Here is an 11320-nt window from a genome sequence, read left to right as displayed (position 1 = left end):
CGACCCCATTATCCGCCTTTGCGCTGGGCCCGAGCCCCCGCGCGTCCCGGGGCCGCTGCCGCCCCTCCCTTTCTCGCCGGCCCGAGCTCGGGGGCCGCGGGCTGGGCAGGGCCGGAGCCGCCTCCGCGCCGCTTCCCAGGCCCGGACGGCCGCGGGAGGAGGTCCCGCTGTCAGTCAGCGGGGAAGGCCGGGCCGGGTAGCCGAAGGGGGCGGCGCCGAGGACGGGCTCCGGCCGGGAGCTGGGAGGCGGAGGCGGAGGGGGCGGGGGCGGGGGTGGCTCCGGGCCTTATAAGCGGCGGGGGCAGGGCGGGAGGGAGGCAAGTGTCAGGCCGATGTGCAGCCCGCGAGGGGCCGGGGTCGGGGCCGCCGGGGCCATGCGCGCGGGCTGGGCAGGGGACCCGCGGGGCGCAGAGCGTAGCCGCTTCGGAGCCTGAGCCTCCCGGGGCCGCGGCCGGGGAGCCGCGCGGGGCCGGCCGGCCGGGGGGAGGGGAGCGATGCGGCGCCGGCGGGCGGCGGTGGCCGCGGGTTTCTGCGCCTCCTTCCTGCTGGGCTCGGTCCTCAACGTGCTCTTCGCACCGGGCTCGGAGCCTCCGCGGCCAGGCCAGTCCCCCGGGCCCTCGCCAGACCCGGGCCCGGGCCGTCGCGGGGGCCGCGGGGAGCTGGCCCGGCAGATCCGAGCGCGCTACGAGGAGGTGCAGCGGTATTCCCGCGGGGGCCCCGGTCCCGGGGCCGGCCGGCCGGAGCGGCGGCGCCTGATGGACCTAGCTCCGGGCGGCCCGGGCCTGCAGCGTCCCCGCCCCCCGCGGGCCCGGCCCCTGCCCGACGGCGCTCCGGGCTGGCCCCCGGCTCCTGGCCCGGGCTCCCCCGACCCGGGATCCTCCGGCCCGGGCCCGCGCCTGGGCTGCGCCGCGCTCCGTAACGTGTCTGGCGCACAGTACGTGGGCTCCGGCTACACCAAGGCCGTGTACCGGGTCCGCCTGCCCGGCGGCGTCGCGGTGGCGCTCAAGGCGGTGGACTTCAGCGGCCACGATCTGGGCAGCTGTGTGCGCGAGTTCGGGGCGCGGAGGGGCTGCTATCGGCTGGCGGCCCACAAGCTGCTCAAGGAGATGGTGCTGCTGGAGCGGCTGCGGCACCCCAACGTGCTGCAGGTACGAGGGTGCGGGTGCAGGGATAAGGGTGCTGGCTGGACGTGCCCGTGCCCGACCACTCAGGCTGGAAGAGAACCCTTGGTCTTACAGATAAAGAAGCGGAGCCCCGATGACTGCCCAGGTTAAGCTAGGGGCAGAACCCGGACCATGGCAGCTTCCCATTACACCACCCTGCCTGGGTGGGCGTCTCGTTACGGAGAGACTCCCGGGTTTCTCAGCTTACAAACCGTATCTCTTGAGGACAGGAGAGAGGGTCGCCAAACTCAGGGTAGGGGTGGAAGTCCGTTCGGGCTTAGGACCCTGCCTCTGGCTGGAGCTGGGGTGTTGAGCACCAGGGAAGGGACCCCAGCCAAAACAATGAGCAGAGGTCATCCCTGAGTTAGGGTCCCAACTGCAATGATAGGGTCCCCTTTCTTGATGGAATCTGAACCCCACTTCTCTCAACTTCCAGACAGTGACTTGTCTGGCTTTGAAGTTGGGGTGGGACTGCAATGGGGTTGGGAAGAGCTAGAAAAAGACCAGGCTTGATTCCCAGAGAATATCCCGTACCCCACCCAGAAGCTGCTGAAAGGACTGGAGGGGATTGGATAGTAGGCCAGAAAATGCATGGCCCTTCCCAGAAGAGACCCTGGGCCTCAAAGTAGGCTTTGGAAGTATTGAGGAAGCTTCGGGGTCCTAGCTCAATGCTCAGGGGACAGGCTGAGGACCTGAGGGTCTGCATGTCACATTATCTGAGCAAATGTGTCCAAGAGGCTAGAAGATTGAGAAGACCAGATGCCCAGGTTCCTACTAAATGGGACTCTGTCTCTCTCCTTCACTGGGGGGCAGAGGGGAAAGGTGAGACCCCACCTTGTCCCCTCCAGGCTAGACTAAGAGAGTGGGCCTCTCACAGTCCCAGCACTGCCCTAACACACCCACTTCCTCCTCTCCTCCAGCTCTCCTCGGTCCTTGAGTCAGCCCTAGGATTAGACAAACCGTTCCCTTAGCACATGTCTGAGCGGACTGAGAAGGGGAATCCCTGACTGCTTTTGGCCCGGTGAACATAGGGTTTGTTCAGACTCCCCAGCTGAGGAACGTTGCCCGCACCTTCCACCTCCTAGCCCAGTCAAATTAACCTTTCTGCACCCAGCAGAACTGGTCAGAAACCCAGGAATCCCTCCCTCCTTTCCTCAGGAGTGAGATGGACCCCAGATCTGGGTGGGCATGGCAGAATAGGAGAGAGAAGCCAGCGAGCTGTTTATACTACTGCTGGCTCCCAGTCTCCCCAGGCTACCCCAGCCCTGGTCAGACACTCGTTGACTGGGTCCTGGGCCCTGAACTGGTTGCAGAAGGTCAGGCAGAGCCAACAGTTACGGGTGGTTACGCTCCAGTGTCAGCCAACTGTTGCACGGCTGACACTGGAGCTACAGGGAGTGAGCAGTTGGTCACGTGGCCATTCTAACTGGGAGGATCTTGTTCTCTTTGCTCCCCAGGAGCTCCTGGGAACCTTTTGGAAACCTGGGGTGTAGGCCAGATTCTGAGGCAGTGGAGAAGGTCTTGAGTGTCTTAGCAGGATATTAAGTGTTAGTTAATTGACTCAAGACCCCACCCCCCTCCCTTACGAGGGATTTGAGGTTTGATGCGCTTTCCTGTCTCTTAAGGAACTCCTCCCGCCCTCTCTTACCCCACCCAAACTTCAAGACGAACATCCAGCTAACCACCCTCACGCATATGTCAGGCCCCCAGCCCAATGCTGAAGGTGCCAAAGGAAAAAAAAAATTACAACTGAATCGTTTTCACTCATTCCCTCTCTAGACCGAGACTGGGTTGTCTGTGTTACTCTTACAGGGTCAGAGACTGGGGTTAGTTGCCCTAGGACAGAAGTGTTACAAGACGGAGAGGGTGCCAGGTCCTTTCTGTCAGGGGAGAGGTGAAAAGCTACCATTACAGGGAGGTAGAGGTACCTGAGTGTGAATTTAGGGACTGCTTTGGTGTTGGGTCTCCTACATTCATCCCCCAACCCCCAGGCCAGTATCCCTCTGGCTTCTTCAGCAATGCCACCTCTGCTCCAGGTAAGCCTGCCTGGGGGTCTTCCTGCTCAGGAGGCTCCAGTTCTGGTGTGCAGGGAACTAGAAATAATGTTGTTTTAATACCTCTTAATCGTTTAAAATTTCAAAACTGTTGGACTGTTTGCTGAACCGGGGAGGAGCCAGAGAGTGTTTCCCGCTCCCCGAGGCCCCCCCCCCCCCGCCTCTCTGGCAGCCCTGAAGTTGGTGCTGGTTCTAATAGAAAAGCGCCAGGATAGCATGTCCCACCGGGCCCTTCCCAGAGCTTGCTCAGTCCGGGGACTGCCTGGGCGAGATCTCTCCATCCATCTCTGTGACCCCTCCCCAACCCACCTCTCACACACACACACACACCACACTCCCTCACGTGATAGATGCCTCTATAGCCCAGGGTCAAAGGGCACCAGGGTCTTCCCTCCCCTGCATCTCTGTCATTCCCAGGGCCTCAGGCCTCAGATGGGGCCCCAGGCCTGCTTGGGCCCTGATTCTGGCCCTGCTAGAGTATATTTCTTCTCCCAAAGGAACAAAAGATGCGACTGAAATGCTCAGCCTCACGCTTCCTGGGGGGGGGTTAATGGTGTCTTTTTATTTTTTCCTGAGGGGTGTTGATTAATACCTCGTTAACAGCGCATTTAACGACCTCCGGGTGTTTAATAACCTTCAGAAGTTTCCCACAAAGGCTCAGACTCTGGGCAAGAAAATGAGAACCAGGCTCCAGGGCTGCTCCTTTTACCTCACCCCTACCTCTGCCCCACTGGGGTCTGGGGTCTCCCTGGGCTGATGTGGGGTGGGGAGGGTAGAGAGAGAGGGAAGAAGAGGGCACCGGGGATTTCCCCCTGACCCCCCAAGCTGCAACCCTAGTGATCTGACGGCGACACCGAGACATGCCTTCCCTCGTGCCAGCAGGACTGAGGCAGCTGGCTCCAGGGACGGGGAGCCGCAAGGGCACTCCTGGGATGGAAGGGAGCATATAAGGGCTTGGAGTGGGGCTGGGAAGGGTGTGAAGGGTGACAGGGTGCAGGGACATCTAGCCCAGGGGCTTGGCTCCCCCACTGCCTCACCTCACCGACACCCCCCATTGTGCAGCTCTCCCCTCTTGCCACTCTGGCCCAGACAACTCGGCCTTTGTGTTCCTGCTCCCTACAGGGTACTGGTTGTTTTGAGCACCGTCTGATCCCTAGCTGATGTGCAGCATGGTGGGAGAGACTGGGAGAAGCAGAGATCTCTGTGGATGCTGGTTTAGGTGTCAGTGACAAAGTCAGGCTGTGCTTCCCAGAAGCCCCTGGCCAGCTGAGCCGTACAAAGCCCCTCCGCCAGATCATATGGAGCGGGCCGGCCCTTGTGACCGTGCCCTCAAAGAACTGACCTTCCCCAGGAACCACCCTTACTACTACCCCAGTTGATACGGGTGACCCCACCCCACCCCGCCCACCAGCTATGCAAAGAACACCCGATGATATGCCCCTTGGATACTTTTTGTTCTGATCCACACTTGTTACCAATCCCAAGGGAGATTGCTTTTCCTCCAGAAAGACCAGAGCAGAGGAAAATGAAGGTGCCAGAAAGTGAAAATGATGAAGCAAAGACAAGGATTAGAGCAGGGGAGGAGGTATAATATCCATTTGTTGGCTGGGCGATTAGCAAATGGTACTCGTGGAAAGAACAAGGCTGTGGAATCAGAGTAACATAAATTTGAATCCTAGATCCTGCAATTCTTAGTTGTGTGGCCTTGGGGAGGTAACTTAACCTCTCTGAGTTGGTTTCCTCACATGTGAATTGGAGATACTAATAGTACCTACTATGCCCTTTTAAGGTTATTCTAAGAATTGAGTTTTGCTTGTAAAACATTTAACACAGTGCCTGGCACATGGTTAACACAAGGTGGCCAGACCTGCCCATTTACCTGAGTGGCCAGAGGTAAGGGGCTGATGGAATCAGTAGGAACTCTGGCTGCTGGGACAGAGGGCAGGCTTCCCAGGCAACGTTGCTATTCTCTTCTGGCCCAAGCTGAGGCAAAGACCTAGGGATGGGAGGGTGGGGGGGCATGTGAAAACCCAGCCCTTCCTTGTCCCCACCCCCATCCTGTGACCTCATGACCCGCCTGGGCCTCTTCCAGCTCTATGGCTACTGCTACCAGGACAGCGAGGACATCCCGGACACCCTGACCACCATCACGGAGCTGGGCGCCCCTGTGGAAATGATCCAGCTGCTGCAGACTTCCTGGGAGGATCGCTTCCGAGTGAGCAGGGAAGAGGGCCAGGGCCCTGGGCTCCTTGCTGGGATGGTTCTCCCTTAGAAGGCCAGCCCTCCGGAGCAGCTTCAACTCCTCCTCAGTTGAGGGAGAGGGAGGGAAGGATGGAGCAAAGCTGACTCGGCCATCAGCCAAAGGGTTAAAAAAAGAAATGAGGCAGAGAGGATCCTGAGGTTTCTGTGCTCCTGCTGCCCTCACACACACACTCACACACACACACTCACACATACTCTCAGCCTGGCTGCAGGAGGGCCAGTGTCCTAGGACTAGAAAAGAGCTTCAGGGCATCTTGACCCTCCCTCTATTTGCATACACTGGACAGAAGCCACACCGAAGATGCAACTTCAGGGAGGATATGCAGTATGCCCAGACTTCCCTCTGCCCATTTCCCACATTCCATGTTAGCCTCGGGGTCAGGCCCACCAGGGGTAACAGAAAATCACTGGCTTGCTCAGTAAGGCCCCAGGCCTCAGTCCTTAGTGAGCTCCAGAGCCTTGAAGAGAAAGGCAAACCCCCAAGCTCAGTCCAGAGCACCAAAGCGGGGAGCCCCCAGGCGCCCTCCCAGGATAGAAGCTGTGAGCAGCCTGGTGTTTGCCCCTCAGATCTGCCTGAGCCTGGGCCGCCTCCTCCACCACCTGGCCCACTCCCCGCTGGGCTCGGTCACTCTGCTGGACTTCCGCCCCCGACAGTTCGTGCTGGTGGATGGGGAACTGAAGGTGACGGATCTGGATGACGCCCGCGTGGAGGAGACACCGTGCACAGGCAGCGCTGACTGCACACTCGAGTTCCCAGCCAGGAACTTCACCCTGCCCTGCTCAGCCCAGGGCTGGTGCAAGGCCATGAATGAGAAACGCAACCTCTACAATGCCTACAGGTGACCTCCATCCCCACTCAGGAAGGCCGGCGGCGGGGGACCCTGAGCCCGGGGGCGGGGGGTGTGGGGGGGGCGGCGGGGGGCAGGGAGGGAGCCAGCACGGGGTCCAGGAGGCCAGCCAGGCTGGGAGACACAGCCGTGACCAGTGGAGTAGCAGGGGCGGGGGAAGGCTTCCACCCCTTCAAGAAGGGAACATTCAGGCTCCTGACCATGAGGCTAAAAATAGTCAGCTCCAAGGAGAATCTGGGTTGGGGGTTGGCAGCTGGAGGCTTCTTAAAATAGTGTCAGACTCAGAGCCTAGGGCTGGTGGGACAGGCCCTGCCCCTTCCTCCCCTGGCCCTTCACCTCTGGAAGCTCCTCATAGGGCCAAGTCATGGGGCCGCCCTGACACGGGTCAGCCGGGGGATAATGCGGGGCTGAGGGGTGGGAAGGTCCCTGGGACGGGTGGGGAAAACAGACCTCAGATTTCAGTTTGGTATGAAGTTAGCTGTGGCCTTAGCGTGTGCCCAGACCCCGAGCCTGAGTCTGAAGAGACTCCTTGGCACGCTCTGGGGGTTATAGGCCTAGTTGGTTAGCCTGACAGAGCAGGCTTCCTGGCCAGATGGGGGTTCTGTCCCAAGTTGGGGTAGAAGAAGGATATGTCCCCAAAGGCTGAACCACTAAGCCCCTGATTTCTCTCTGCCCCAGGTTTTTCTTCACATACCTCCTGCCCCATAGTGCCCCACCCTCACTGCGGCCTCTCTTGGACGGCATTGTCAACGCCACAGGTGAGCTCTCCAGAGCCCATCTGCCTCCCGTCACCCTCTCCCACCCCCAGCAAGCATGGGCATAAGAATGACCCAGGGCAGCACATGGTCCAGAAACATCATTTCCGAAAGTGGCATTCTGTGGCAAACCCAGTCCCCAGTCCTCCGGTCATCGGGGCCCAGGCTCCAGAGGGAGGGGGAAAAGGCAGCTGGCTGCCTACCTCAGGGAGAAGTAGGAGCCCAGGTACCCTCTTACAGCACCGTGCACTCTGCAGGAGAGCTCACCTGGGGGGTGGACGAGACCCTGGCCCAGCTGGAGAAGGTGCTGCACCTGTACCGGAGCGGGCAGTATCTGCACAACTCCACGGAGGCCGGCAGAGCCGGTGAGTGGCCCCGGCTGGGATCCAGGGACTGGGGAGGTGGGGAGCAGGTGTGAGGGTGGGTGATTCCCCTAATTGGGGAAGTGGCTTATCCTCCCTCTGAGACTCACGTAGACTGTTGCAGAGACCGCTGTTTAGCTTTCACTTCGACTGAGCTAGAACAACTACAATTCTGCCTTGAACTGGGGGGTGGGCACTGACACCCCTTCTCTGGATGGCTGCAAACCCCACCATGTACTGACTGTGTGACTATGAGCAAGTTAACTGACACCTTGAGCCTCACTTTCCTCATCAGTGAATTGGGTTCAGTATTACCTGCCTCAGAATTCTTATGGGGATTAAATGGCAGGTGAAATGTGTGAGAGCAGTTAACTCGTTTCCTGTTACACAGCTTGAACACAGTATATGTTTGCTACTCTTTCCTTCCTCGCCCTTCTGGGGCTGGGAGGGTGGCTGGAGGTGGAGAAGGGCTCCACACTGAAACCAGTTAAGAAGCTCCAGGGCAGAGAGAGAATTCTAGCCATGGCTTGTGGGCTGTGGTCTCTCCTGCTGAGGCCCTGGGGTTTAGCATGGTTGGCAGGGGGGCGAGGGATGGGCAGCCTCTGTATTCAAGGAGCTCTGGCCAGTCTTAAGGGTAGGGGAGCCCTCGTTAGCCCTGTAAATAAAGTTTAACGAGGTGAACAATGGCTGGCTCTGTCCCTGAGGACGCTGTTTATGGGGCTATAAATCACAGCCAGCCCTGGACTTTGGTCTAGTCCCTGGTAGAAGAAGGAGGCAGGAGGGCAGGGTGGCCAGAGGCCCAGGGCTTCTGCATTATCAGTCCAGAGCTGGGGCTCCCCAGGCAGCGGGAAAGACTCGGGTGAACAGGAGGCCTGCGGCCAAGCAGCTTCTGGATTGAGGAGATTTCAGAGCCTCTGGGGGCTCTTTCTGTGAAATGGGGAGATTTCACATTCTTCCTCCAGCCTCTGCCCCAAATACTCAAGTTGTGGATTCCCAAATGGTAATTTTTTGTGTTTTACATTCATTTGCATGCCTCTGAACTTCAAAAACTCCATGACTGACCCCCTGTCCGAGGAACTGGCCTAGCCTCTCTCCCCAAGGCCAGGAGGAAATGGGACCAAAGGGCAGCTCTAAACTCTCTGCCACTCAAAGTGTGGTCTGCCGACCAGCAGCACCAGAAGTTGGTTGGAAATGCCAGTTCCCAAGCCCCACCCCAGACCTTCTGAATCAGAATCTGCATTTTAACAAGATTCCCTGGAGATTCACATGCACATCAAAGTTTGAGAAGCCCGGCTTTAAATGTCTAAAATGTTCTGAGCTCAGCAACCTTCCTGGTCAGACAGTGGCTGTGTGTGTGCACTTATCCCATGCCTGTGCCCGCCGTCATGTGTAGCCTGAACCAGTTGTGTGCCCTTATATTTGGGATACGTGTGTCTCCCGAAAAGTAAACCTGAGCTTTGCCTTTCCTGAGTGGTCATCCCAATTTCACAGTGGTAGAGCTGCCTTCATCTCCGTGCTAGGAGGACTGGGCTGGATTTCAGCCCTCACCTAGGAAATGTGGCTCACAGCCCTCACCCCTGGGCACAGAGAGTTCTCATCTGAGCTCCATCCCCAACCCACAGAGTACCAGCACCTCCCAGGCAGTACCATCCCCCAGGAAGACTACCGCTGCTGGCCATCCTACCACCACGGAAGCTGCCTCCTCTCAGTGTTCAACCTGGCCGAGGCTGTGGACATCTGTGAGAGCCACGCCCAGTGCCAGGCCTTTGTGGTCACCAACCAGACCACCTGGACAGGTGAGCCAGTGGGAAAGGACATCCTGAGGGAGGTGACTGGACTCCCCGGAAGAGATTGACAGGTAGCGGTCCCCCATCAGAAGCCAGCGATGGTGAGAAGACAAGTGTCTTCAGGGCAGTTGCGTTATAGGGAGAGTGGCCCTGCCTCCAGGGAGAGAATCATCCAGTCCTGGTACCTCTGACCTCTGCCCCCAGGTCGGCAACTCGTCTTTTTCAAGACAGGATGGAGCCACGTGGTCCCTGATGCCAGCAAGACCGCATACGTGAGGGCCTCTGGCTGACCTGTCCGTGGGCTCAGCTGACCATCCCTGCCAGCTGGGCTTGCCTGTGACTTGCACTGGCAGCACTGCATGTCACCTGGGCACCCCTGCAGACAAGGCTGACACCCCCGACAGACCGAGGTGACCAGGACCACGTGCAATAATGCCACATGTTAAAATGTGAGTTTACCAGTCTAGGTCTGGGACTGCTGGCTCCCGGGCAGGAATCATGGAGGGCTGACTGCTCCTCTCACCCTCTGGGCTGCCAGCGAGGCTCAGGACGGTCCCCCCCACGGGGGGCTCTGCCCCTCACTGGGACGGTTCTGTGGGCAGCCCCATCGCTGCGTTCGTAGCGCGAGAATGTAGCCAGAGCCCCTGCGGCTGGTGCTGCTGCATGTGCCGTGGCCCGGCGGGGGCCGCGTGGGGACAATCAGTCACGGAGTGTTCTCTTAGCCAAGCTCCTGACCGGAGACTTGAAGGGATGCTCCGGGAGGTGGGTGATTCTGTACCTGGGGCGGCCGCCTCTGGGCACCTGACAGGGGCGCTCAGCGGCCAGCCCAGGAGCGGTGGGGGGGCAGAGGAGCACACAAGGTATGAGCCAAGTCATGGGGTTGAGGAGCAGGTAGCAGTTTGAGCCAGGACCTGGGGCGGGGGTGGGGCCGGGGCCTTTCTGCCTCATTTGCTTTCAGTGAAAGCCGCAAAGCAGCCAAAAGCAGCCTCTCCCCGCTCCTGGAGTTTGTATATCCAGAAGCTTTTGTACTTCTTGTTCATTAAAATGTTTATTTTTGTAAGAAAAAAAAATCAATTAATAAAATGACATTTCATGGCAAGGACTCTTCCCAAGCCGCATTTCCCCGGGCTGCCTTTCTCGTCCTCAGTTTTGTCTTTGGTGTCTGTTTAGGGCGGGGGCAGCGTGTGATGAAGGAGTGAAATCTCCATGCAAACACTGAAGCTGGCACAGTGTGCGTTCAGGCCCTGCTCCCATGGTTCCCGTCTCTGTCCTTGGCCCTCCACATCCATGTCCTAACAAAAGACAGGAGGGACTAACGAGGTTAAAATTTTAACACACACTGGCTTCTTCTAAACAAAGCCTTTACCCAGAGGACTCGTGTCCTAACGGTGGGCTGTCAGTCACGCCAGGGTGCCCTGGGCAGCCTCCAGTCAGGTCAGCTTTGCCTCTGTGCAGGGTTGGGCCTGGCCATCATCACCACTGCCCTCCACGTGGTAATGCACACTTTTCTTTCTCAGAGCCTTTCTTTGAGCAAGAAATAAATATATGGAGAGTGGGGAGACAGAAAAGTCAATGGAAAGCCCGGCCCCCTCCTCCTGGGTTTTGGGAGGGAAGGCCTAACAGGGAAAGGCCCGAGTATATGGAAGCCCAAAGTGAAAGAGTTCAAGATCACACTGAGGCCAGAGAGAGCCCCAGCATGGACGCAAGTCTTCTAACTTGAAATCCCACATCTTCTCCCCTGTACACCATTCCACTTCTAGAATATTCTCAAAGTGCACAAGCCTTTGAGGGCTTTAAAAAGAATAACCAAAGTTCAACTCAGAACCTAATGTTTTCTCAGCAGACGTGGTCGGTGTAATTTCTCACGCACAGGACGTCCCCGTGGTTCTGAGTGGTTGAGGTGCCGATGTTAGCTCTGGAGTCCTCATCATGGACGCCACCCGGACCCTCAAGGTTGTACCTTACCACCACCATGCCCAGCCCACACGCCCTACCTCTTGCCTCTGGTTACCTGGGCTTGGTGATCATGGAGGGCGGGGAGGGTCAGAGCCTCCACAGAACCTCACACCATGATTCAACCAAGCCACGT

The 11320-nt window shown here is 58.5% G+C and overlaps 1 protein-coding gene across 5 annotated transcripts; it reads left to right on the top strand.

Annotated features, from left to right (window-relative positions):
- The first annotated feature begins 304 nt into the window (after positions 1-304).
- Positions 305-10353, top strand: PKDCC (protein kinase domain containing, cytoplasmic). 5 transcript variants are annotated; one of them, XM_057558659.1, is made up of 7 exons: positions 305-1148; positions 5310-5432; positions 6134-6318; positions 7006-7085; positions 7323-7447; positions 9067-9240; positions 9436-10353. In XM_057558659.1, exons 1-7 carry the CDS (start codon positions 495-497, stop codon positions 9505-9507), a joined length of 1413 nt encoding a protein of 470 aa, XP_057414642.1. In that variant the 5' UTR covers positions 305-494; the 3' UTR covers positions 9508-10353. The 5 variants fall into 5 exon arrangements, with proteins under 5 accessions (XP_057414642.1, XP_057414641.1, XP_007167227.2 ...); XM_057558658.1 differs by having other exon boundaries at positions 6047-6318; positions 7340-7447; positions 9463-10353; XM_007167165.3 differs by having other exon boundaries at positions 6047-6318; positions 7340-7447.
- Positions 10354-11320: the final 967 nt, after the last annotated feature.

This window comes from Balaenoptera acutorostrata, chromosome 12 (genome assembly GCF_949987535.1).
Source record: "Balaenoptera acutorostrata chromosome 12, mBalAcu1.1, whole genome shotgun sequence".
Lineage (NCBI taxonomy): Eukaryota > Metazoa > Chordata > Mammalia > Artiodactyla > Balaenopteridae > Balaenoptera > Balaenoptera acutorostrata.
This window is presented reverse-complemented; position numbering and strand designations above follow the sequence as displayed.